At 45.6% G+C, this 27,712-nt stretch overlaps 1 protein-coding gene across 2 annotated transcripts; it reads right to left on the reverse strand.

Annotated features, from left to right (window-relative positions):
* Positions 1 to 319: 319 nt before the first annotated feature.
* On the reverse strand, positions 320 to 27,712 carry LOC120032589 (junction plakoglobin-like). 2 transcript variants are annotated; one of them, XM_038978732.1, is made up of 16 exons: positions 27,332 to 27,712; positions 9,340 to 9,395; positions 8,725 to 8,895; positions 8,229 to 8,482; positions 5,512 to 5,750; positions 5,144 to 5,345; positions 4,650 to 4,794; positions 4,343 to 4,446; positions 3,831 to 4,169; positions 3,266 to 3,418; positions 3,008 to 3,127; positions 2,740 to 2,890; positions 1,955 to 2,076; positions 1,572 to 1,614; positions 1,098 to 1,247; positions 320 to 945 (listed from the first exon to the last, which is right to left on the reverse strand). In XM_038978732.1, exons 2-15 carry the CDS (start codon positions 9,350 to 9,352, stop codon positions 1,105 to 1,107), a joined length of 2,199 nt encoding a protein of 732 aa, XP_038834660.1. In that variant the 5' UTR covers positions 9,353 to 9,395; positions 27,332 to 27,712; the 3' UTR covers positions 320 to 945; positions 1,098 to 1,104. The 2 variants fall into 2 exon arrangements, with proteins under 2 accessions (XP_038834660.1, XP_038834661.1); XM_038978733.1 differs by lacking the exon at positions 27,332 to 27,712 and adding an exon at positions 9,558 to 9,611 and having other exon boundaries at positions 320 to 1,247.

Genomic DNA, 27,712 nt, shown 5'->3' on the forward strand with positions numbered 1-27,712 from the left:
GGCTCCGGTTTCTCCACAGACCACTAGATGGAGCCACAAACAATTTTATGTAGTGAACATTCCTCAAGACAATGTGACTGTTTTAGGCTGAGAGACTACTGAAAATGTTCTCTCTAGATAGTAATGCAAGTAACTACTACCGTCCCATGAAGAGTGGCGGTTCTGACTCCAGCAGCACTAGCTATGCATCATCATTGGATAAAGAGTACTTTCCCTAAATTTGGGTAGGAAAGATATGCTGTACAGAGCAACAAAATAAACAGTATGGCATTGCCCCAGATATACAGTATTTCCCAGAGAGTAAAATCAATACCCAGTCTGCCTGTACATTAATATATTCTTTATTTTCTTAAACAAAATTGAAGTAAAAACCTTTATGTAGAAAGACAAATTTCCCTGTCAGTAGCGTTCCACCTAAGGTTCTTGATTTAGGGCCTCCAGTAGACTCCCCCTATTGGGTTCTCTTCTACTGTGAGAGTCAATGTAAGAATATTACACCACTGAGTCAGTATTAGCTCATGCAGACTTTCGAGAAACACAGTTGGAAAAATGTTAACAGCAAATAGTGTTGAAAGAAAGCAGGTGAGCTGTACAATACACATCGTTGTCCAGTCACCTCTGGCAGTGTTTTCAACTAGTATTGAAATAAAAAAAATAAAAAAGGAAGCTACATGATTATCGTCACAAAATAAAATCTCTTTGGCATCGATTACCCACCGAAAAGCGCAACAACAACAACCTTAAAACGTCCGACTAAAAACCGGTGCATCATCAATATTATTCTTAGAAAACAGAAGGTAAGCCCTGTTAGAATCTGAGTCCCACAGTCAGTGATAATTGCATATACTACATCGAGATGAGCAGAGACAGATTGACATCACTCCATTTGAAGATTGTGTGATTTCTTCTCCCCCCCCCCCTTCTGCTTCTTCCTCCCTTCAGTGTCTGTAGAGAGAACAGTATCTTTATTAAAAAAGTGGTGCGACTTGTTTTTATAATAATAGGTGTATGTAACTAATGGCTGCTCGGTCTCCGTGTATCTGCGCGCTTGACAATAAGAGCGTGTGTACATTTGTCTATTGGCTGTATGCACGGACCCTTGTCCTAATAGCGCTCAGCATATCCCGGTTGCCTCATGTCGTAGTTCATGCCGCCGGTCTGGTACTCAACATCGGACATCCCCATCTCTCCTTCCATGGGCATGTCAGCAGGGTAGTCGACATAATGGGGGTAGCCTGCATCCAGCTCTGAAACACACACATTCTTAGATCAACACTTTGCAAAATATTAAATGATCTGGAGATGATACTTATTTCAATCATAAAAGAATGGGGGGGGACGACGACTCACTTTTAACATGGTTGAAGTTACATAGATCAATTGCTTTCGCTCTCCTTAATACCGTATAATCATGTCAGAAATTTAAAATATAGCAAAGCAATACATTGGATTTACACAGCCCGTTGGAACAGTGACTAACTAGCACATGAACCCACAGAGCTATAGCCAGCGTTCTGTTCTGCCCCATGTCAGTCAGTATGGGCACCTTTCTGCCAGAGTGAGTTACTCACCGTCTGCTGCGTAGCCTGCCTCCATGGGGACAGCGTTGTGGGCCTGGGGAGGGGGTCACGAGAGGTGAAAGGTCAAAATCAAGTCAGCGAGTTGCCCATATATGGATATCAGAAACCTGTTTTCTTAACCTGCATCATCTACCTTTCTCTTAATACAAAATATTACACTTTGCCATTTTACAGAAACTAAAATACTTCACATGTAAGAATCGACAAAAAATGTAATACATGCATTTTTAATCAATATTAAATTACCGCTAGAAGCAAAGTATTTTCTTCAGTTAAATCGGAATTGAGAGAAGCTGCAATTTGTTATTAGATCCTGCAGTGGCTCCCTCCTTGCCACAGAGGGCGCTAGAGGCCTCGAGCATAGCTCCACTCACCATTTCCCAGGCGGCGGGGTCGTGCTTGAACAGGGAGTGCGTGAGCTCCACGGACACGCGCTTCTTGTAGTCGGAGTTCTTGTCCTCGGAGATGCGGAAGAGAACGGCGGCCGCATAGGTGGCTTGGAGGGAGGAGAAAGGTGACATGGTTAGATTGTCACACGGACACATTGATTGGCTGACAAAGTCAATCTACTCCCAAGTTCTGAGAGGGGGAATCAAATGGCTGCAGTGTGCAATGCTACTTCTCAATCCTTGTCTCATTCAACAATTGAGTTAAGAGATCAGATGTGGCCCAGACTCAATAATTGGTCAATTAAGTGCGAGAGAGATGAAAGCCAGCAGAGACTTGCACCCAGTGAGGCTCCACTGGTTTATGGAAATGTTGCCCATTACGCAGTCAGACAAAAAAAAAAAAAGCATTCTCTTCCAGGTAATAACTTCCTCTCAAATGGACGCCAAACAACAATCTCTGAATCTATCCGCATGGCCCTGATGACGGCCCAGTGCATGCACTGGGCTGTCATCACCAAAACATGTAAATATTGGACTATAGATTGTGCCTTCCTGTATTTTACTTACGCTAAAATGTTTTATATTCTACTGAGCCATTTACTTTGTTTGTATTCTTCTTATTGTTGCATTGTCGAGAAGGAACCTGCAAGTAAGGATTTCGTTGGGCGATGTATACCATTCGTATACCGTACGACTAATAAAAAAAACTAGCGACGCATCTATGGCAAATCCTGGGTTTTTTGATGTGGTTCTAATAGAAGTGGTCTCACCGATGCCCTCGTTGTTGGAGTGCAGCAGCTCCATGAGCGGCGCGGAGGCTCCCTCTGCGTCGATCATCTCAGCAGACTGCTTGTCCAGGGCCAGCTCACACAGAGCCCCCGCAGACACGCGCTTCACGTTCTCCACTGGAGAGTACAGCAGCTAGGTAGGAGGAGGGAGACAACGGTTAACACACACAATCGACAGGAGGTACAAGCAGCAACAGAGATATTGATATCTTAAAAGCAAGAAACATGAGATTTAAAAAGAAGCTCTTACCTGTACAAAGAGTGGGATAGTCTGCATGCTGGCGATCTCTCCCCTGTTGATGGGGTCTCTGGCCATGATGTGCAGGGCCCCTGTGCACCCCTCCACGATCTCCTCCATCCTCACGCCATCCTGAGAGAGCGCGCAAGAGTCAGTCAGTAACAAAAGAGACTAGGGAGGTTAAGAATAGGGCACATTACTGATGTAACAGTTGGATACATTTATTTACATACATATTTTTTAAGTCAATAGATCTGTTGCTACATCTACCTGGTACGTCTGCTGTGCGGCAGAGCCGTGTTTCTGGGCGTCCTGGTGGGCTTTGAGCAGCAGATTGACCAGGCGGGGGATGGCCCCGGCGTCCCTCAGAGGGGTCTGGTTATCTGGGCACAGTGCCAGGTTACGGATCAGACCAACCACAGCCTGAGGACAAGAGAGAGACGGGGTTACCATTTTGATTAGAGCTCACAAAGAAAGCGACGTTGTTTTTGGTTAGAGGTGTTTTTTTTAAACAAATATCACCCATCTCATCGTTTACAGTTTCTCTCGCACTATCATTTCTCACCCTCTCCCTGTAGCTTCTTCCTTATCCCTCATTTTCATCCTTCCATCACAACCTGGTCTTCCTCTTTCCCTCTCTCCTAATGTCTCCTACTTCTCACCTCAGAATTAAGCAGCCGGTTACGTGAATGGTTAGCCATCTCCCTGGGCAACCATCTGTCAACTATTCATCTCTCTATCCTACAACCCCTCACTCTCTCTCCCCCGCTCACCTTGACGACAGGCCAGTAGTAGGGCTGGTTGTCTCTCCATCCTGCCTATCCTATCCTCTCACCTTGACGACAGGCCAGTAGTAGGGCTGTTTGAGCAGCTTGACGATCGCGGGAATGCCATAATGCATGCGCACGGCATTCTGGGCCACCTCGGCGTCGGAGTGGCGCGACGTCAGGTGACGCAGGGCGCACACGGCCGGCTCCGCCACGTCCTCCTTCTCTCCCGCCCTCAGGACGGCGTGGATGAGCGCCTCGATGCCGTTGCCCTGGGTGACCATTGCCTTGTTGCGAGCGTTGTTGCAGGTGAGGTTGGAGAGGATGCCAGTGGAGCAGGTGAGCATGTTGACGTCGTCAGAGCTCAGGAGACCAACGAGGGTCTGAAGAAGACTGTCCAGACCCTCCTGGAGAGACAGAGTTTAGTTAATCTGTAATATATTAATGGTTCTTAAAAACACATTGCTGTTGCAATAAATAAGCACATTTAGAGTAAATGCAAGTGAGGTAAAAGGACAAACACGAGAGAAACAGACAGCAGGGTGGAAACGGTCTCTAGGTTGGAAGGTAGAAGTCTCACCTGTTTAGTGGCGGCGTCAGACAGGTTCCTCAGGGTCCACAGACAGTTCTGCATCAAACGCTGACTGGAGCCTGTCAGGTGCATCCCCAGAGCCTGCATCCCACCTGACAGAGGGAAACAGAGAGAGGGATAGATAGAAAATAGATTCTCACCCTAACTCCTTTTACTGCAAAATATGTATGTCGTTCATAATCTCATAGCATTACAACTGAGGGGGGAAAAATGATTTCTATTCATTAAAACCACAGTGTTGCTCCTCGCAAATCTAATACACCCCCCCCCCACCCACTGTATTTCAAACACTTACCAGCATCCACGATGGCAGGTTTGTTGCTGGGGCAGACAGAGAGAACTTTGAGCACGCGGCTGGTGGTCCACAGGAGCTTCTCATAGCTGTAGTTCCTCATGATGTGGACCAGGCCCTCCGGACCACTGTTAGCCAGGATGATCAGCTGAGAGAGGGATGATGTGAAAATGGAGTTTAACAATATGAATCAAGCAATAGCATTTCTATGAGCCGCAAACAGTGTGGACATTGACTTTTAGTCCAGCTCGTGACATGTTTGGATGTGCCCAATTCCTCATTTTTCCAGTAGGGGTTAGGCGTTAAAAGGTTAATGGGAACGTTTTCAAAAAGGGTCAAAATATTCCATGTATCACAGGCAAGCGCACACAGGGCAGACATCCCTACCCGGCCACACCTGTCTCATATCCACGCGTGCAGTCACAGATTTACTATGGCAGCCACGCCAACACAGGGCAATCATTCAAACACACTCTCATTCACCCACACCCACACACCTTGCTCTCCTGGTTGCCGTAGGACAGCAGCTGCAGGCAGTCGGTGGTGATTGCCAGGAACTTGGGGTTGCTCTTCTTCAGCAGAGGTACCATTCGCTGCAGGCCGTCGGCCAGGCGCACCGCCATCTTGGCTCCCTCCTGGTGCAGTAGCAGGTTGTGGAGGGTGGTGATGGCATAGAAGAGCACAGACTCCATGGGAGAACTGACAGAGGGAGAGAGTTATCTTAAGGATTTCCATAGATGAACATAGTAAGACTCATAATGAGCTATCAAATGCTTTGTCAATAGAAGGCCACAAAATAAGAGAGTTACGAGAATGAGAGGGTGCATTCCCACACACACTACCCCGCAGTCCCTCAGACTCCTACCTGAGCATGCGGACCAGGGCAGGGATGCCCCCACACTTGAAGATGGAAAGCAGGCCCTCTCTCTGGTGGGACAGGTTGTGGAGGATGCTGGCTGTAGCCCGGGCTGTCTCCATGTCCCCGGTGTTCTGCATGGCCCGCACCACCGCCGCCACCATCTGGGGGGACGACATCAGCGCCCGGCGAGACGCCTCCTTACGGGTCAGCTGGTTGACGATCAGGGAGGCTTTGTTGACCACCACCTGGAAGACGGGTGGGGTTTGGTTAGTTTGAATGGAGGGAAAATGCAGAGATATTAAGGGGGAAAGGTTGACTATTGGAGAAGTACAGCAATGTGAATGAAGGACAGCCAGGTTGACTACCACCTGTGATTATTAGTGGTAAATAACATGAACGAATGAGTGATTGAACGAATCAATGTCTAAATGACAAGGGTGGATTGATGGCTAGATGCTTGGGGTAGATAAAAGAAACACACATGCATAGCAGGGTTGTGCTCTTTTCAGAATTGAAAATGCAAGTAGTAAACATGGTACAGAATTGCAATTCAAATGAATTAAAGGAAATTGAAATTAAATAATGCCTCTTCTATTCTATAATGGTGTAGTCAAATATACAGTTGAAGTCGGAAGTTTACATACACCTTAGCCAAATACATTTAAACTCAGTTGTCCACAATTCTTGAAATTTAATCCTAGTAAAAATTCCCCGTCTTAGGTCAGTTAGGATCACCACTTTATTTTAAGAATGTGAAATGTCAGAATAATAGAAGAGAATGATTTATTTCAGCTTTTATTTTTTTCATCACATTCCCAGTGGGTCAGAAGTTTACATACACTCAATTAGTATTTGGTAGCATTGCCTTTAAATTGTTTAACTTGGGTCAAACATTTTGGGTAGCCTTCCACAAGCTTCCCACAATAAGTTGGGTGAATTTTGGCCCATTCCTCCTGACAGAGCTGATGTAACTGAGTCAGGTTTGTAGGCCTCCTTGCTCGCACACACTTTTTCAGTTCTATTCACAGATTTTCTATAGGATTGAGGTCAGGGCTTTGTGTTGGCCACCGATACCTTGACTTTGTTGTCCTTAAGCAATTTTGCCACAACTTTGGAAGTATGCTTGGGGTCATTGTCCATTTGGAAGACCAATGTGACCAAGCTTTAACTTCCTGACAAATGTCTATCGATGTTGCTTCAATATATCTACCTAATTTTCCTGCCTCATGATGCCATCTGTTTTGTGAAGTGCACCAGTCCCTCCTGCAGCAAAGCACCCCCACAACATGATGCTGCCACCCCCGTGCTTCACGGTTGGGATGGTGTTCTTCGCTTGCAAGCCTCCCCATTTTTCCTCCAAACATAACGATGGTCATTATGGCCAAACAGTTCTATTTTTGTTTTATCAGACCAGAGGACATTTCTCCAAAAAGTACGATCTTTGTCCCCATGTGCAGTTGCAAACCGTAGTCTGGCTTTTTATGGCGGTTTTGGAGCAGTGGCTTCTTCCTTGCTGAGCGGCCTTTCAGGTTATGTCGATATAGGACTCGTTTTACTGTGGATATAGATACTTTTGTACCCGTTTCCTCCAGCATCTTCACAAGGTCTTTTGCTGTTGTTCTGGGATTGATTTTCACTTTTCGCACCAAAGTACATTCATCTCTAGGAGACAGAACGCGTCTCCTTCCTGAGCGGTATGACGTCTGCGTGGTCCCATGGTGTTTATACTTGCTTACTATTGTTTGTACAGATTAATGTGGTACCTCCAGGCTTTTGGAAATTGCTCTCAAGGTCTACAATTTTTTTTCTGAGGTCTTGGCTGTTTTTTTGGGATGTTCCCATGATGTCAAGCAAACAGGCACTGAGTTTGAAGGTAGGCCTTGAAATACATCCACAGGTACACCTCCAATTGACTCAAATTATGTCAATTAACCTATTAGAAGCTTCTAAAGCCATGACATCATTTTCTGGAATTTTCCAAGCTGTTTAAAGGCACAGTCAACTTGGTGTATGTAAACTTCTGACCCACTGGAATTGTGATACAGTGAGTTATAAGTGAAATAATCTGTCTGTAAACAATTGTTGTAAAAATTACTTGTGTCATGCACAAAGTAGATGTCCTAACCAACTTGCCAAACCTACAGTTTAACAAGAAATTTGTGGAGTGGTTTAAAAACGAGTTTTAATGACTCCAACCTAAGCGTATGTAAACTTCCGACTTCAACTGTATATCTAGTAGATAAAATATCAAACATGTTATATACATGCATATAAAAAAACTGTTGAAACAGATTTTCAGGACAAACTTCAAATGAATAAGCAGTCATTTCATTAATACCACACCCCCCAGAATGCATTAGTTTAACCCTCAAATTGACCTTAAGCCATTCAAAAAGAAGCCAAACAAATTAAATCATTGGTGGAAATATAACTGGCTATTCTAAGCACTAAGGTTAAGAGAGTATATGAACATTGTTTCCAGAGAAGTGTGATATATTCTTTGGTATCTGGCAGTGTGACCTGTCGGGGTCAATTAAACTTTCATGTTCTATGACTGAGTGGAATTTCTTTGAATTGTGCCGAATAAAATTGCACTTCCTGTTACTCAAACTCAAAAATTATACATTCTGTGTGGCCAATTCAATCTCATGAGCTGAATGGGAGTCAATTCCAAAATTCTGAATTGAGCCCAACCCTGACGTATCAAACAACCCGTACTGTACCTGGTCCTCATCGTTGAGCAGCTTGGTGAGCTCGGGGATGGCGCGCGTGGCCAGCTCGGCGTCGTCCTGGTAGTTGATGAGGTGGACGATGGCCGTCTTGAGGAGCTGCGAGGGCTCGGCCAGCCGCTGGACGTTGGTCATCTGGGACGGGTCAGTCTGGGTGGACAGGATGGTCGTGCCCTCCATCACCGTCTCTGGGAACATGGCCGCTCGGACACGCTGGGCTCGGGTCAGGGCATACTGAGACTCCACTTCTACAGGGAGGGGGGAGGAGAGGAGAATGTTGTGGTTTGTATTTTTAGATGTTGGGTTTGAATGACAGTTTAGTATTAAGCAGTAATAAGGTGTGTGTGTGTGAATGTTTGTGTGTGTGTGTGTGTTTTAACTCCATGTTCCTAAGTGACACAGTGCATGTTTGTAGCAGGTTGTACTTTTGAACGTTTGTTGATGTCAATTTGAGCACGTGTATTCAAGCACTAAACTGCGTGCGTCTCACCAGCAGGGTTCTCTGAGACGACGGTGGTGGTGACGGTCCTGTACTGCTTGGTGCTGTACTCGGTCCCGTCGTCATCGGTCCTCACTGTGGTGGCTCCTGACTGGATCCCAGAGTCCCCGGCGTAGTAGGTCTGCTGCCACTCTTTCACCTTCACCCTCCCATCATTGCCCACTACGGAGGGAAGCAGGGCAGAGAGGTTAGAGTGGAAGTGCACTTTGAAGTAATATATTATCCATGTTCAACACACTTGTTAGTGCCCTCAGGGCTCGCCCACTACAGAGGGAAAGAGGGGAGATCTATGTGGTTATTATGGACTGCACTTAGAATAATAGCTGACACTCTTGTTAACGCACTAGGACGGAGAGCAAAGAGGGGTTACTAGAGACAACACTGCACTTGGAAGTTACCTATGAGCCATTATGCATCTAACATGCTTGTTATTGCACTAGGGGGAAGACATTGAGTTCAGTTGAACAAAGGAGAGGAAGGAATATGGGAGGGAGAGAAGGAATTAAGAGAAGAGGAAGGTGATAGCCAAGAAGAGGAAGAAAACAAAGGAAGAAATAAAAAAGGTTGTGAAAGGGGTAGAACAATATAGCCAGATTATGAACCCACTCTGCATTTCCATGGTGGCCTCCTGGGCTCAAACCAACAACAACGGAGGAGAAGACCTGAAAGACAAAAAAAGAGAACATTGAGATAAAGAATTATCTTCCACATTTTGCCACAAATTACAATCATAACACTCAATTATTTTACAGTTTGCCATCTTTATTCTTCTAATCTGTCTTTTAAAAAAAGGTAAATATTAATTAGGCCGTTAGTTAAAATACATTTTATATCACTCTCTCCCCCAGGAAAGAGTACAGATAGGTGAATGAATGCCCTCTCTCTGAACAGTGCCAGAAATGACAACACCGAATCAACAGCAAAGGTTGCTGGGATAGGAGCGGAGGGGGCAGAGAAACAGCTGCAGGACAGTAATGCCAACTGCTAAGCCCCCGCGGCCTTTAACCCCGGGCTGAGCCTCCGCCTATACATACGGCTGTGGGAGCTAGACACCTGCCTGCCTGCAGGCTGCTGACTGACAGTATAAGCTCCCAGAACCCGCTAGACAGGTTTCTCGTGTGTGAGAAAGTAAGTAGTCATTCATACACACCCTATTCCTCCTAAGACAACACCTTTATAGTTCACACACACACACACAGTTCCTTCGCAAAACGCCACACCTCCTTCGCCTGTAAATACAGGCCCAACGCTTTATGACCATTTATCACTGGCTGATTTAAAACCATTTCTAAACACTCCCACCTCAGTTCTTTTTCAATCCTTATCAAGTCATTTTTCCCGTCAGTACCTGTCGCTCGCTCACTCTCTCGTGACCATCTATCACCCGGGCACCGAAGAGGCGGATGTTGATTAATGCAGCCCTCCGCACCTCTCGGATTCAGAGGGGTTAGGTTAAATGTGGAAGACACTTTTCAGTTGTACAACTGACTAGGTATCCCCTTTTCCCCTTCCCCTCCTGAAGTATCGTCACACAGCTGAAGTGCATTACTTCTGCAGTGTTGGTTTGGACCTGATCTACTCTTCCCCACTTAAGTGATCCCTCAGTTGGCCCCACGTGGTTTCTCATTATGAAGTATTTAAATGCCGACTCATTCTATTGCAGCCATGCTAGCTCTCCATCAACATTACATGGGGATATTTAACCAATGCTATCTAACTGAATGTCTAGAATTAGACAAATATTCTTAAAGTTTCTTACAATTACATGCATTTGAACTTTTTCTGTTTGGAGCCATTTTCCCAACGAGCAAAGGCCAAGTGAGAGTGAGTGTGTGTGTGTGTGTCTCTCACATTGCACAACATTCCTAATTCTGATGGTCTTCAGACTCAAAATAACCTCTGGTGCAGGAAAGAGCTAGTTGGAGGATGACCCACATCCACTCCTCAATATAAACACTCAGTTTCACTGTGAAAACGTCACGACTTCTACACTCAACCCACCGCTCACTCAATACATGATCAATGATGGCTCGTTCATTGCAGTTAAATGCGATGGGAGTGGCACGTGACGTTAGTGTCCACTCTACAATGTCACCAGTGTGTGGTTCAGATGTTTGCGGTGATGGGAGTTACTGTAACTGAAGGGATGGGATTCTTTGCCGGGCACAGACATTACTGACATGCTGTGTGTGTGTGTGTGTGTGTGTGTTTGTAAACTGGATAGGATTGTGGGAGAGTCCGTGGGACGCATGCATGATACAAGAGTCAGGCTGTTTAGAGCCATTCTCCCAAAGAGCAAAGGCCAAGTGTGTGAGAGTGTGTCAACGTGGTTTACACGTTTGTTTACACGCATCTCATTTTTCATATTCATGAATGTAGCAGCTTGAGACGTCACACAATTCCACACGAATGCACCATACGTCCAAGATGAGCTAAGATGAACTATGTAGAATGCAGAAATCTTTTTAAGTCGATTTTGCACTGCTATTCCTTATTCATATGAGAGTGGGTATTCATTTGAAGCTTTTAAACCATTATATTTACCTGCTTATTTCTAGACTCAGGCCACAAATACATACAATATGAAATACTTCCTATGAGGCATGACAGAGTGTAGCCTACAGATTCACTTAATATTGCCGTCACTGGAAAAGTCGGAAAAATGTTTGTTTCCAAATATATGCAGCTATGGAAATGAGGTGGAGGGTTGGACTGACTACCGTATGGCAGGATGAAAGGAATGAAGGAAAGCGGATCTATTTTCCACCTTGTAGTAGCTAGGAGAGATAACGTGGCGAGTCGTGACAGCGTGTTGTCCCCCAGGCGTGTTTGCACTTGATGGGCGATGCCCTAACATTCCTGGCTACCTCTGCCTGTCCTTGTACACAACCCAGGCATCTCCAGGTTCTGCGTTTGCATATATGTGATTATGACCCAATACAGTAAACATCAAATGTATCCATGAGCGTTACTACGCAAAAGCATATTCGTTTCATCTCATATAGGACTCTGTTTTAGAAATCTAAATTGTCATCCCTCTGGAAAATCACATTTTAACACATTGGTATTTTATGCCGCTCCGAAGTATTTTTGTACACGCGAGATAGTAGCACTACTGTACCAGCGCGCATAACAATCCTTGTCTGAAATGAGTCTGGAGTTGCTCTGTGGGTCTGTCAAGCCGTGAGCCTGTTACTGATGTGAGTGATAGTAGCACACCCTCCTGTGTTAGCCCCGGGGCTCAGGATGGGGGATGTGTGTGTGCGTGAGGTGTGTTTGATGTGTTCTTATGTTTCAATCTCTAGAAAGGGAGAGTTGTCATGTGTTTTCCACAGAGACCAGGAGTGTAGTGGAGATGCCCGTATAATTGTGTATTTCTCACTAATGACCTTCCTGCGTTTTCCCCAGGGTTCAGAGGGAAATTAGATTGGTGTGTGTGTGTGTGTGTGTGTGTGTGTGTTATTCTAGACCCTCCACCCAGAGAGCCCTCATGCATACTTATCTCACTAGCATTTGGAACAACAGACTGGTGAGTCACAGGCAAGTCACCATGTTGCCATGGGAGTGTCCGTGTGTGTGTAGTATGCATCGGTCTCACTCTAGGCCCTTAAGGAGGTACGTGTGCCCATCTGAGCTCCATGGAGAACAGTCGAGTCACAGCCCAGTCAGGAAGCTACCTGACCTATGGGGGTTCACAGTGAACGGGGCGTTGGCCAAGAGGCATTTCTGTCTGAGCTTGCAGCTACACGTTACAGATACGAGCTTACTCATCATGGACACAGATCATGTCTCCCACCTCTCCTACTCCCCATGTCTCTCTCGCTCTGTGTTTAAATAGAGGTGTAGCACGCATTTCTCCTTTTCCCAAGCTTGGGAGTGTCTTGTCTTTTCAACTGTGGAATTACCATTAGGTAATAATGAATTAGATGACATTGATAAATAATATCATGGCAAAATTCCAAAATACTAGGTATGCGGTCTATCCTGGTTCCACAAGCTTATTTATTTATATATATATATATATATATATTTTTTAATGTTTGTGAATCTGTGAAAGTGTTCGTGCCGTCCGTTTTCCTGTGCAAGGCAGTGGGTTTCTGACGAGTTCCGATGTAATTGTTGCGACACACCCCACATCGCCTTAGTAACAAAGACTTCACTCACTCACACACACACTATACTGTTGACTATCTAGTCTATCAACTCTTCCTGGTTGTCCAATCAATCTTATTCTCTCACGCGTTTTTTGTAACACTGTGCAAACAGCCTCGGCAGCCTTGCCCCTGACTGTACCAGACTGTAGATGGCTATAGTGATAAAGTTATGATATGATATGATAGCAGAGAAGAACAGATGAGAGAGAGAGAGGGAGGGATGTTGAGTGTGTTTCTACAGTGTTCTGGGTGCTGGTAAAACAGCAACAGACCTAGAACTTGTGGCTCCTTCACCAAATCCCCCATTAGGAATCAACTGGAAATTAAAAGTACAGATTCCTTGAGCTGTGTTGACCACAAGTTAAAAGTGGTAGTAGTATTGCAATATGTCGTCTGCTGACAGAACGACACTGTGCATACCTGCCAATGAACACTGTTACATCGTGGGTAGTGACCAGGAACTGCTGTTGGATTGCATGGTGTGTACATCAGAGCGGACTTTGCTCCTCGGCCCTGCATTCTAAGTAGTGTGGTTCGGTTAATGACTGATGGACTCACTCCCTCCTACTGTACCTTGATCCATTATTATTCACCACTGTACTAGGAGCTATACTTTTCTTTTCCAAAGCCCTGCCCACCCCCTGCCCTGGCCCTGCCCACCCCTGGCCCTGCCCACCCTTGGCCCTGCCCACCCCTGCCCACCCCTGGCAGGTGTCTTCACTGACATTTTCAACATGTCCCTGATTGAGTCTGTAATTCCAACATGTTTCAAGCAGGCCACCATAGTCCCTGTGCCCAAGAACACAAAGGCAACCTGCCTAAATGACTACAGACCCGTAGCACTCATGTCCGTAGCCATGAAGTGCTTTGAAAGGCTGGTAATGGCTCACATCAACACCATTATCCCAGAAACCATAGACCCACTCCAATTTGCATACCGCCCAAACAGATCCACAGATGATGCAATCTCTATTGCACTCCACACTGCCCTTTCCCACCTGGACAAAAGGAACACTTATGTGAGAATGCTATTCATTGACTACAGCTCAGCGTTCAACACCATAGTACCCTCAAAGCTCATCACTAAACTAAGGATCTTGGGACTAAAGACCTCCCTCTGCAACTGGATCCTGGACTTCCTGACGGGCCGCCCCCAGGTGGTGAGGGTAGGTAGCAACACATCTGCCACGCTGATCCTCAACACTGGAGCCCCCCAGGGGTGCGTGCTCAGTCCCCTCATGTACTCCCTGTTCACCCACGACTGCATGGCCAGGCACGACTCCAACACCATCATTAAGGTTGCAGACGACACAACAGTGGTAGGCCGGATCACAGACAACGATGAGACAGCCTATAGGGAGGAGGTCAGAAACCTGGCCGGGTGGTGCCAGAATAACAACCTATCCCGCAACGTAACCAAGACTAAGGAGATGATTGTGGACTACAAGAAAAGGAGGACCGAGCACACCTCCATTCTCATCAACAGGGCTGTAGTGGAGCAGGTTGAGATCTTCAAGTTCCTTGGTGTCCACATCACCAACAAACTAGAATGGTCCAAACACACCAAGACAGTCATGAAGAGGGCACGACAAAGCCTATTCCCCCTCAGGAAACTAATAAGATTTGGCATGGTCCGGAGAACCTCAAAAAGGTTCTACAGCTGCAACATCGAGAGCATCCTGACTAGAGGTCAGGTTAATTATATATATAAATATATATATTTTTTTTAAATGGTCCTCCAATAATCGGTATCGATGTTGAAAAATCATAATCGGTCGACCTCTAATCCTGACTGGTTGCATCACTGCCTGGTACGGCAATTGCTCGGCCTCCGACCGCAAGGCACTACAGAGGGTAGTGCGTACGGCCCAGTAAGTCACTGGGGCTAAGCTGCCTGCCATCCAGGACCTCTACACCAGGCGGTGTCAGAGGAAGGCCCTAAAAATTGTCAAAGACCCCAGCCATAGACTGATCTCTCTACTACCACATGGCAAGCGGTACCAGAGTGCCAAGTCTAGGACAAAAAGGCTTATCAACAGTTTTTAACCCCAAGCCATAAGACTCCTGAACAGGTAATCAAATGGCTACCCAGACTAATTGCATTGTGCGCCCCCCCCAACCCCTCTTTTACGCTGCTGCTAATCTCTGTTTATCATATATGCATAGTAACTTTAACTACACATTCATCTACATACTACCTCAATTGGCCCGACCAACCAGTGCTCCTGTACATTGGCTAACCGGGCTATCTGCATTGTGTCCCGCCACCCACCACCCCCTCTTTACGCTACTGCTACTCTCGGTTCATCATATATGCGTAGTCACTTTAACCATATCTACATACTACCTCAATCAGCCTGACTAACCGGTGTCTGTATGTAGCCTCGCTACTTTTATAGCCTCGCTACTGTATATAGCCCGTCTTTTTCCTGTTGTTTTATTTCTTTACTTACCTATTGTTCACCTAATACCTTTTTTGCACTATTGGTTAGAGCCTGTAAGTAAGCATTTCACTAAGGTTACACCTGTTGTATTCGGCGCACGTGACAAATAAACTTTGATTTGAACCCCACTATTGTTCTTCCTGAGCTACTGGGATAGTTTGGAGGATTCTGATCTTGGGTCATTTTTGCATTTCCCCCACTAATGGTTAAGGTTAGGATTGGGGGAGGGGAATCTGATCCTAGATATACCTATGGGGAAGCTTTACCCTACAGAACTCTGGACTGCTGGTCAGGCCTTCCAGGAAGCACAACACAATGGGGGCAGGAATGTCTGAATGTCAGAGTGCCCCCAGTGGACGAGAGTGAAAGAGATGAATGCGGTTTGGCGCCAATCGCTCGAATCCTGGTGTGACATTCCACACTAGCCCCATACATTCAGCCTCGTTCGACACACACTTTCCCGCTGCGAACATCAACCAAAAATAGTCCTGAGCTGAAAACGCTGTTTCACCCTCTCTCTCTAACCATCTCCTCCTGTACGGCAAACAAACACCATCACCTCCTCTCAGACAAACAATTCTTAACTATTGTCATACATCCAAACCATCCCTTCCGGACTAAACGGGCTCACACAGACGCTGTGTCAGTGGATGATTAACTAGGTTCCACAGATGGTGTGAATACTGCTCATCATCTCCAGCCTCCACTCACAGGCATGTCAGACTGGGGAGTGTCCTCATAACCCTGGCAAGTTGTGGCACTGTGCAGTGTGTGTGTGTGTCTTTGGCTCCTATCTGGCAAAACACACCCACTCGCTGGAGAGTATAAACCGTAGCATTGCTACATTTAAAAATTGGAACCTCTTATTTATTTGACCATTATTTTTTACAGGTAAGTTGACTGAGAACACATTCTCATTTACAGCCACGACTCTTTACAGCCCTATCCATTTATACACCGACTTGAATCAAACCCTATCCATTTATACACCGACTTGAATCAAACCCTATCCATTTATACACCGACTTGAATCAAACCCTATCCATTTATACACCGACTTGAATCAAACCCTATCCATTTATACACCGACTTGAATCAAACATGGCTATTAGCGTGAGCCTTGACACACTAAAAGAGATCCAGCGGACCTGGTTCACCGGGATAAGGTTGACTGAACCAGGCTAGCCTAAGCTCCACCCCAAAAGGAATGAAGAGGATAAGTGACGGAGTGGAAGAACCCAGATCTAAGGAGATGAAAAGGCTTCAATCCGTTTCAAAAGCCTGATGGGGAAACAAACAGTGGTGGAGGTGTGGCTAGAGGCATCATAGACCTTCACAGTCTAAACATTGTGGGTCTCTAAAGCCGATCACAAATCTACATGAGAGCAGTAATACAACGTGCAGAACTTATTTCTGGTCTCGTAGACAGAGGTTTGTTTTCTTGATCCTGGCCACGTGTGCTGCTAAACCAGAGGTAGACTTGTTCCACAGACAGCCATAAGAGACAGAGGGATCGAGAGACTAAAGACAGTTGTGACAGAGGTGGGTGGGGGGTGGTACAGAGCAGATCAAGTCCCATTACCACACATCTGTAAAGCTGCGTTCACTATCTGTGTATAAGGCGGACCTGCCTCCCCCCTCCAATGCACACACATCAACATACACACTAGGGGAACTGGGTTAGCGAGATTAAGAGATTTTCCATCCAAACCTACTCCTGTTTCCCGGGATAAATAACTGAGAAACCGGTAAATCATTTCTAAGAACTGCATGATATGAAACGGAACTGTTAATTTATAATGTCTTGTCTAAAATCGGTCTTCTCTACAGACTTTTCTGCATGATCAATCAACACTCAGGCCGGTGACAGACAGCGCATCTCATATGGAGCGCAATTCATCAATGCAGGTCTTCACTCTCGAGCAATAATCACCGGCCCTCCGCTGGCCTCTAACTCCTGAGGAGTCCCGGGAAAAGCTAGACTAGAATGTATTATATTTGTGGACTGAGAGGGATGCAAGCTTGCTCTTGTTTGCTGAATGTTAAATGCAATGGCAATAGACTATAGCAGTTATTTATTCAGACCCATAACCATTCAATCTCGGTGAAGAGAAGCGAAATCCGTCTGCATCATATTCTCGTATGTCATTACAATGAAGGCCAACGAAACATTTTATTTAACAGATGAGAGCAAGGAAGAAATGAAGCAACGAGGGGTAATACGCATTACTCACGTCGTACAACATTAGGGGAAATATTATGAAAGGTAGGCTAATGAGTCAGCATACTAATTATACAAAATGTAAAATAGGCCATATTATATTTCAAAATTAAAATCTAACTAACAAATGTAACTTTGCAAGCTGCATGTCCTACACCAGCATCACGTGTTCTCTCCCAGCGTCATGGTTCCAGCCCATGCAACATGATAATACAGCCCACCGTTAAAAAGATTACTGGAGCTTGTTTCAAATGTATTTAACTTAGAGCGCATACAACTATGGACTTGGATCTCTTTCTGTCGTGCGTCATGTGCAGTAGCCTATTGGATAACGGCACAATCATTTGGGCTTTTTTTGGGGCGTGTGTTAATAAATTAATTTAATAAAATGTCTTTAATGTAGGGCTCATCTGGCTCAGGTAGTATCAGGCTTGACTTTCCGTGCCGATCACAGCTCTAATCAAACCCTAACATATTTATATGACACTTCCGGTTTTGGTAGGAAATACATGTTATTTAGCAGACACTCTTATATAGAGCGACTTACAGTTAGTGCATTCATCTTAAGATAGCTAGGTGGGACAACAGGCACAGTGAGTACACCTTCCCTCAATAAAGTAGCTATCAGCAAAGTCAGAGCTAGTAAGGGGGTGAGGATGGCGATTATTTAAAATACTCTTAAAAGCGTTTGGGTTTCAGGTGCTTTCAGAAAAGATGGGCAGGGACTCTGCTGTCCTAGCTTCAGGGGGTGGCCGGTTCTGCCATTGGGGTGCCAGGACAGAGACGAGCTTGGTCCTGCGGAGTCATAGCTGCTTGGAGTTGCTGAGAAATACCGGGTTACCCAGGACAAAAGTGATTTATTCTCGGGATGGAACATTTGTAAAAGACCGGGGGGGAAATGTACCCCCCCCCCCCCCCCAAAACCCATCCCTGCCAATTCTCAAAATGGATTTGCAGCCCCGCTGCTAAGAGGCCATGGTCAGTAAGTGGTCCCTAGACACAGTTCACACACAGCTGTGTGCCCCCTGTGTGTGTCTGGTAGGTGGTTTTGGTCCAGCTAGCCGGCTGAGAGAAAGCTTAAACCCCCTCAGGACCCTCTCACCACCACCTCCCCCTCTTATTCACACTCTCCCACTCACCCTTCACTCTGTCCACTGTGGGACTACTGGAAGAAATAGGGGTTAATTGGCCAACTGTGGAGTGTAAAAATCTATACGGGAGGATGTGCAGTGGTGTGGAGCGTGATGCTAATCGATCGACAGTGTGGGCTACAGGAAGTTGTGGTTATTCCACGGTCAGACCAGGCTATGACTCAGCAGCACCGGGGGTCTAGATTGTTTTCCCAGTCAGAGGGAGAGACTCAACAACATTAGCTACACAGAGATAATTGTTTCCCATGTAGATACAACCACATCAAAAACTAGGTTGGGTCAATATTTAGTTACAGTTACCAGTCAAAATTGAAGAAAGGTGCAGGGAACTATCTGTGAATGTTCACTTAGAAGGTGAATGCTCCCCACCTGAGCATAGACTACACTCCATTTAAACCAACTTCAGTGGGCCTTAACCTAGAGCAAGACAACCTCTCCCTCAACTTGAGCAAGACAAAGGAGATGATCATGGACTACAGAAAAAGGAGGGCCGAACACACCCCCATTCACGTTGATCAAGTTCCATCGTGTCCACATCGACAACAAACTATCATGGTCCAAACACACTAAGACAGTCGTGATGAGGACACGACAACACCGTTTCCCTCTCAGGAGACTGAAAAGATTTGGCATGGGTCCCCCACATCCTCAAAGTTACACAGCTGCACCATTGAGAGCACCCTGTCCGGTTGCATCAGTGCCTGGTATAGCAGCTGTTTGGCATCCGACCGTAAGGCGCTACAGAGGGTAGTGCGTATGGCCCAGTACATCACTGGGGCCAAGCTTCCTGCCATCCAGGACCCATATACAAGGCAGTGTCAGAGGAAGGCCCAAAAAATTGTCAAAGACTCCAGTCACCCATGTCATAGACTGTTCTCTCTGCTACAGCACGGCAAGCGGTACAAGAGCACCAAGTCTAGGTCCAAAAGGCTCCTTAACAGCTTCTACCGCCAAGCCATAAGACCGCTGAACAATAAAATGGCCATCCAAACTATTTGCATTGACACCACCCTCCCCCTTTTTGTTTTTACACTGCTGCTACTCGCTGTTTATTATCTACACAGTCACTTTACCCCTACCTACATGTACAAATGACCTCGACTAACCTGTACCTCTGCACATTACTTGGTACCGGTACCCCCTGTATACAGCCTCAGTAGTTATTTAATCAAGTCAAAGTCTCATTGTTATTTTTTACTTTAGTTTATTTAGTAAATATTTTCTTAACCAACAATGCAGTTAAGAAAATGGAGTTTAGGGGCTTGTAAGGAAGATTTTCACAGTAAGGTCAACACCTGCTGTATTCGGCGCCTGTGACAAATAAAATTTGACTTGAGGTTAGAGTCCAGGTTGTGAGTTCAATCCCCGGCCGAGTGTTACCAAAGACTGCTAAAATGGGACCTGGTGAGTCTCTGCTTTGCACTCAGCACTAAGGAGATAGATTGGAGGTAAGGCCCTGCGATAGACTAGCGTCCTGTCCAGAGGGTTCACTCATCTACGATAATCGATCATTTCAATAAGCATTTTTCTACAGCTGGCCACGCTTTCCACCTGGCTACCCCTACCAACAGCTCTGCACCCCCTGCAGCAACTTGCCCAAAATCTGTATCCCTACAAATCAGCTGGGCTAGACAATGGACCCTCTCTAAAATGATCTGCCGAAATTGTTGCAACCCCTATTACTAGCCTGTTCAACCTCTCTTTCGTTTCGTCTGAGATCCCCAAATATTGGAAAGCTGCCGCAGTCATCCCCCTCTTCAAAGGGGGAGACACTCTAAACCCAAACTGTTATAGACCTATATCCATCCTGCCCTGCCTTTCTAAAATCTTTGAAAGCCAAATTAACAATCAGATCACCGAACATTTCGAATCCCACCGTACCTTTTCCACTATGCAAAATGGTTTCCGAGCTGGTCATGGGTGCACCTCAGCCACGCTCACGGTCCTAAACGATATCATAACCGCCATTGTTAAAAGACAGTACTGTGCAGCTGTCTTCATCGACCTGACCAAGGCTTGACTCTGTCAATCACAACATTCTTATTGGCAGACTCAATAGCCTTGGTTTCTCAAATGACTGTCTCACCTGGTTCACCAACCACTTCTCAGATAGAAATCAGTGTGTCAAATCGGAGAGCCTGTTGTCCGGACCTCTGGCAGTCTATGGGGGTGCCACAGGGTTCAATTCTCGGGCCGACTCTTTTGTCTGTATATATCCATGATGTCGCTCCTGCTGCTGGTGATTCTCTGATCCACCTCTACGCAGATGACACCATGATGTATACATCTGGCCCTTCTTTGGACACTTAACAAACCTCCAAACAAGCTGCAATGCCTTACAACACTCCTTCCGTGGCCTCCAACTGATTTTAAATGCAAGTAAAACTAAATGCTTGCTCTACAACCGATTGCTGCTCGCACCCGCCCGCCCGACTAGCATCACTACTCTGGACGGTTCTGACTTAGGTATTTGTAGTTGTCCACATATTCTAGGTGTCAGGTTAGACTGTAAACTCTCCTTCCAGACTCACATTAAGCATCTCCAATCCAAAATTAAATCTAGAATTGGCTTCCTATTTCACAACAAAACCTCCTTCACTCATGCTGCCAAACATACCCTCATAAAACTAACTATCCTACCGATCCTTGACTTTGGGATGTCATTTACAAAATATCCTCCAACACTCTACTCAGCAAACTGGATGTAGGCTATCACAGTGCCATCTGTTCTGTCACCAAAGCCCCATATACTACCCACCACTGCAAACTGTATGCTCTTGTTGGCTGGCCCTCGCTAAATATTCGTCGCCAAACCCACTGGACCCAGGTCATCTATAAGTCTTTGCTAGGTAAAGCCCCGCCTTATCTCAGCTCACTGGTCACCATAGCAACACCCACCCGTAGCACACGCTCCAGCAGGTATATTTCACTGGTCATACCCAGAGCCAACACCTCCTTTGGCCGCCGTTCCTTACAGTTCTCTGCTGCCAATGACTGGAACGAATTGCAAAAAAGAAAAATATAAAAATCACTGAAGCTGGAGTCTTATATCTCCACCTCTAACTTTAAGCATCAGCTGTCAGAGCAGCGTACCGATCACTGTACCTGTACACAGCCAATCTGTAAATAGCACTCTATGGCCTATTTATTGCCTTACCTCCCTAATCTTCTACATTTGCACACACTGTACATTTTTCCTATTATGTCATTGACTGTACGTTTGTTTATGTGTAACTGTGTTGTTTTTGTCGCACTGCTTTGCTTTATCTTGGCCAGGTCGCAGTTGTAAATGAGAACTTGTTCTCAACTGGCATACCTGGTCAAATAAAAGGTGAAATACTTTTTTTTTAAATCAACTCATAGGCTCCTGCCCTACGAGCTGTTCCAGCTACTTTCTTACAGTCCATTTATCAGTCCACTGATAGCAGCCAGTCGATGGAACTCCTCTCGGCTCCACTAGCATACCAAACCCCCACTACAGTCAGGCACATTGAAAGGCTTAAGTACACCACGCAGGGCCCTGCTGGCAGGATCGCATGTGAAACAGAGCGCTAGCACACATTCTCCAACTTGAAAGAGGGGACAATATCGGACTCTATGAAAATCCATGTCTAAAGAGAACCTGCGTGTCAAATACATTTTACGTCTGTTTATAATATGCTTTCAAGAGTCAAAGCATGAAGCCTCTCGGACTTTAAAATTGAGGATTAGGCCTAGTCTGAGTTTTAGAGTTTGGCTTACTGGACTTGATGAAATGCTTCATTACCACCCTAGCTAAATACAGTGACAGCATTAGAAAACACTGGCCAGTTCCAAGACTGTAACAGCATGGTTTTACATTACAGCAGCTACATGGTGTCATTAGCAGTGATTCATCAGGAGAAATGCAATGCCTTTCTAATGCTAATGCTAAAGCTAATGTTATTACTGTGTTAATTGACATAGCCCGGAAAACAGCTAGCAGTCAACTGACAAATAAAAATAAACGATGACTTGCAAGTCATTCACCAAGTCAATATAGGTTCTATTAGACAGTGTAACACAATAATGTCTAACCAGTAAGTGATTAAATAATCATTCTAATTAGGCTTCGATCTGTCGAAAGTGTATTACACCAGACCAGAGGGCATACAGTTGGTGCAGACTGGGACGAGCTATTTGGGTAATTCGTGTTTACTCCCTGTACGCTCCTCGCACTATGCATTATAGGAGGTCAGTGTTGTCTCCGAGGTGTGGAAGTGCAGAGTTGGATCAGATTACACAGAGAAGGGAAGCAGGAAAGTGTGTAGCAGTAGAACTAGGCCTTCATGTCTGCGTGGCTTCTCTGATGTAACAATGACAGTGTGAGGGTTTATGGAAGGCTGTGTGGTCTATGGAAGAAGGCTGAGCCGCCATTGTGGTATCTGAAGAGCTTGCCTTGTTTACCCGTCTCCATTGTTATAGAGCCCTCAAACTCAACTCTGGACCCGAAGCCAGTTCCACTGCTTTTTTCCCCTCCTCCATTGTTCCCCTCTAATCAAGGACTGATTTAGACCTGGGACACCAGGTGTGTGCAATTAATTATCAGGTAGAACAGAAACCCAGCAGGCTCCGGCTCTTGTAGGGTAAGAGTTGAATTCCCCTGTTAGAGAGTAACGGGAGGCTGTGTTGTCACTGCAAGGAAGGACGATGCTGCATGAACTCTGATGTAACACGCTGGGCTGCTGTCCACAATTACTCTGTATGGAGGTAGAATGGACAAGGAGGCTTGTGTCACAATATCTAGGGTGAATGGGAGGACGTCAATGGGAGTGAATGGAAATAAGTATTTTATAGTGAGCTCAGTTTCTCAGTGCTTGAGGGGACTATACAAGAGTTTTGTACAGAGCAACTAGAATGGATGTCCGTCATCGTCTGGACAGCGAGGTTCGCTTGGTTCCATCTAAAGCCCTCCTTTAGGGTTAGTGGGGAGGCTTCGCCTGCTGCAGCGTGGATACATGCATGGCTGTACTGGTGAGCACTGAGGCGATGCGACAGATGATGAATATTTCAGAAAGATCAGAGGCGGAAGGGAGGCTAGGGAGAGCAGGGAGGTTTCAATTTGAGGGGACGCTAAAGAATACCACACACCCCCCCAGAAGAAGTTAGTCTGACTAAGCCTGTACCAGACATCTTTTGGAGGGGAAGATGGAGTAGTTTCCACTTTTAAAAATGTTCTTCATGTAAACCGTGACCAGTACAAAAGACGACAGGGGACTGAAGCACGGACGGAAGACTTACAAATAACGTTTTCTCTCTTTCCTTGGTGTAGTGAGGTTATTGTGAGGCGTTGCTTCCATAAAAGGTCACCTACACGCCACACATCATTGCGCATCAATCATCGTAACAGACACTTCATATCTGTGTGTGAATTATAGTCACTCTTCTAGATGAGGCTGATGATTCTCTTCTCTGATACAGCGTCTCGACGATGAAGAATTCCCAGTCGTTAGCGTTGCTTTTCCACCACACCCGCACTCCTCCCTTCTCTCCCGCTCATTGGAGTGCAATTAAACGGATGAGTAGGAAGTGGGAGATGAGAGCAGGGTGAAGAGGGACACCACAGCAATGACTAGGAGTAATCATCCAAGTCAACTTACTGAGAAGCACTGCTCAGTGTAGGCTAAACGAACCAGCCCAACTGTAAAACCTGTATTTAAGTCACCCATGGATTCAGGAATCCAGTCCACTCCAGTCCCTCCCTTCTTGTGAAACTATGTCAGTAATGAAAAAATGATCAAAGGTAATATATTCATAAAAGAAACAGACAGTAATGGATGCAGCTATTTCCAGCATGCTGTCAGCAGATGTGGCCTGGTGGTTTATGAAGAGCTGTCTGATAGGAGCCGACTTGAAAAGAATACAGTTGGCAGAGTAGTACCAAACTTCCAGAGCACCAAGTGATGGGGGAAAACGGTTGTTAGGCCTCCCCAGAAAAAAAATGTATTGAGTGAATAACTCATATTCATAATGGTAATGGGAGCACAGCTGTGTTGGTCGCCTGGGCGATGCCAGCTTGGATGGATTCTTTCATATTGTGCCACCTCTGCCACTCCATTGATGACTGGGTTCCAAGACGCTTTGGGCCTCTATTGCTTGCTTAAATCATAGCATTCTCCAAGTTAAAGGCTCAGGCGTCAGACCGACCTGCTGTTTTGCGTCGATAGGCTTTACTACTTCATATCTTCTGCTCCGCCCTTGTGTAATGTCCTTGACATTTGCAACAGCCGTCCAATATGGAAGTCGCCTTAGTCTGGGGATAACATATCAAAAGATAGTGATTTTTGTCTTTGTTCTATGCCAATAATTTTAAAAAATGGTGACAAAGGGGAGGGTAGAAGTCAGTAAATCTGCTTTGGGTTGATAACAGCATTGTCTGAGAAGATATCTTAAGCCCCTGCCCGGTTGATTTAACCCTTAGGAGATTAGGCCGCTATCGTCCCACCTCCTCTTTAACCCCAGATAGAAGATGAGTCCATATCATGGCTGACCAGAAAAAAATCCCTATCTTCCATCCCCGTATGTCACCTACACATGCACGCAAACACGCTCAACCTAGATACACACATTGGCACTGAGGCCTGGTCCCACGCATGGTCTGATTAGGTTCTGTGGCGTAACGGAGCTCTCTGTTCTGCTCAGGCGCCACCGGGGAGGGAGGGCATGGGGCGAGGAGAGAGACTGAATTCAAGAAGAGGGAGGAGAATTACGTAGGCAAGGGTCACATTTGAGAAGTGGCAAACGTGGAACCAAGTTAGAGACACACGTAACAAGACAGCATGATGAAAAAAAAGAAAGGAAGGAAAAGAAAGATGAGGAGATATACGGAGTTCGTTGAATCGTCGGTAATCTCCTTGCTGGACAATATCAAGGAATTAAATAAGGGGGAGGATTAGCGCCAGTATGACCCCAGCTGCAGCTGAGAATCTCAGCCTAACCCCCACCCCCCAGAGGCAGACAACAGCCCCAGGCAAGCCAGACTGCACCTCATGGCACAGCACCAGCAGCATGGCAGGCCTGGCCAGGGCGGACCAGGAGAATGCACTGGCGTAGAGAATGTGTGAAAGGATGCAACTCAATTCAACCTGACATCAATTCAAAACATCAGCTGGGCTCACTGGTCCAGATTCAGTACGCTGTTGAATGCCAAAAAACTTGGTTGTTTTGATGCCATTGTTCTTGGTTGTTTCTGGTCATTGGAATGGCATGATCATGACTGGTGTGAGAGGAGAGAGCTCTCCATTTTGACAGACATCTGTCCAGCTCTAATGCCAGGCTGTGCCATGTCAAATTTGACTTGGACAATTATTAAAAGTTGGTCTTGGGAGTAGTTGAAAAGACTAAACCGCGTAAGATGAGCAAACGAGATAATGTTATTTCGGTTGCATGTTGAAAGTGGATTTACTTGTGAAATAAAATGAGAGGATCTGTGCTCTGCTATTGCAGTGGCATAGAGGGGGTAGTAAAACTACTGTAACTAATGGCATATAACCATATGCCATACTAAGGACATTTTGGTATCAATGCCTCATTGTTGACCAGTATTATTCATCCTAACCCATGATGTATGTATGAACCATGCAGGCACTCATCATGTCATGCCCCACCCCCAACTCACTGGGGTTGTCAAAGCCCCCAGCAGAACCCTTGAATAGAGATTACATACTAGGGGCTCCCGAGTGACGCAGCGGTCTAAGTGCAAGAGGTGTCAATACAGTCCCTGGTTCAAATCCAGGCCGTATCACACCCGGCCGTGATTGGGAGTCCCATAGGGCGGCGCACAATTGGGCCAGCGTCGTCCGGGTTTGGCCGTCATTTGTTCTTAACTGACTTGCCTAGTTAAATAAAAAAATGAAATGCTGTATAGCCTTCTGCAGGACATAGCTTTGGCCCCGACTAGGGGGGCAGTGGATTTGACAATGGATGAGGGTTAGACAAACTTCGATCATCTCTCACTCTCTGCTGTGTACTGTCACACCACGAATGACTTTCACCTCTATTCTATTGAAGGATAAAGGAAATCGCACAATGCTCGTTAGTATCACTGATCTTTAATAAGCTCTATTCTATTGAAATTTGCATGATGTCAAGAAGTTGATCAATAATAGTTTGTCAAAAAAAATTGGGGGGGGGCACATCTATTAGGCAGGAACAGCGTTTGACAAAACCTTGTAGCGACAAACTAAAAACATTTGCTCTTAAAACAGGCAGGAAGGAGTAAACGGTTTCTGTTGCATAACGTTTTGTAACAGAGGAAACGTTTTGCAACGGTATCGGCGTAATGAATACACCCACGATAACTAAATGTCCGACTTTAACGACGTTTGGGTGGTGACTAGACACTTGACAATAGGAAAGGAACATTACGCTATTCTGCCATCAGGTTCAGAGACAAATACAAAAATTGACGGAGACAGAATGTCAGAGACAGGCTACCGGGAAGAACATTTAGGGACCGCTGGAGATTCGTGTTTCCAGTCTAGAGACAAGCGCAACACAGGAATGGAGAAACTGACTAATCTATCCCACTCTACTCACTTGACACGAATTTACTCTCTCCGAAGACTGTCAATACACGGGAATGTGGCAATAAATACATATCTTTCTTACCTGTCAAAATACACGAAATTGTTTCGAATATTCCAAGTCTACGCAGGTCCACAAACAGACTTTTCCAACGATATACTTTGTCCTCTCTGCCTCACCTCAACTGCGGTAGGATGATACTCAGAACAATGAGTAAAAAGCCTAACACCAGCGACTCCGCCCCTCTTACCATATCGCTGTCGACCCGACCCCACCCTTCACTTCTCCACAATTTGGAATGTAAACGCAATTGGCCAGAACAAAACAAAGCTGGGGTTACTTGAGTCTATACAGTAATATGAATATTAATGTTGTTTCCCAAACGTATTTTTGGTCAACTACATTGCTAAAACATTGTTATTTTGTTGTTTTCGAATTTACAACTATGGATAAAATGTTAGTGCG

This window comes from Salvelinus namaycush, chromosome 39 (genome assembly GCF_016432855.1).
Source record: "Salvelinus namaycush isolate Seneca chromosome 39, SaNama_1.0, whole genome shotgun sequence".
Lineage (NCBI taxonomy): Eukaryota > Metazoa > Chordata > Actinopteri > Salmoniformes > Salmonidae > Salvelinus > Salvelinus namaycush.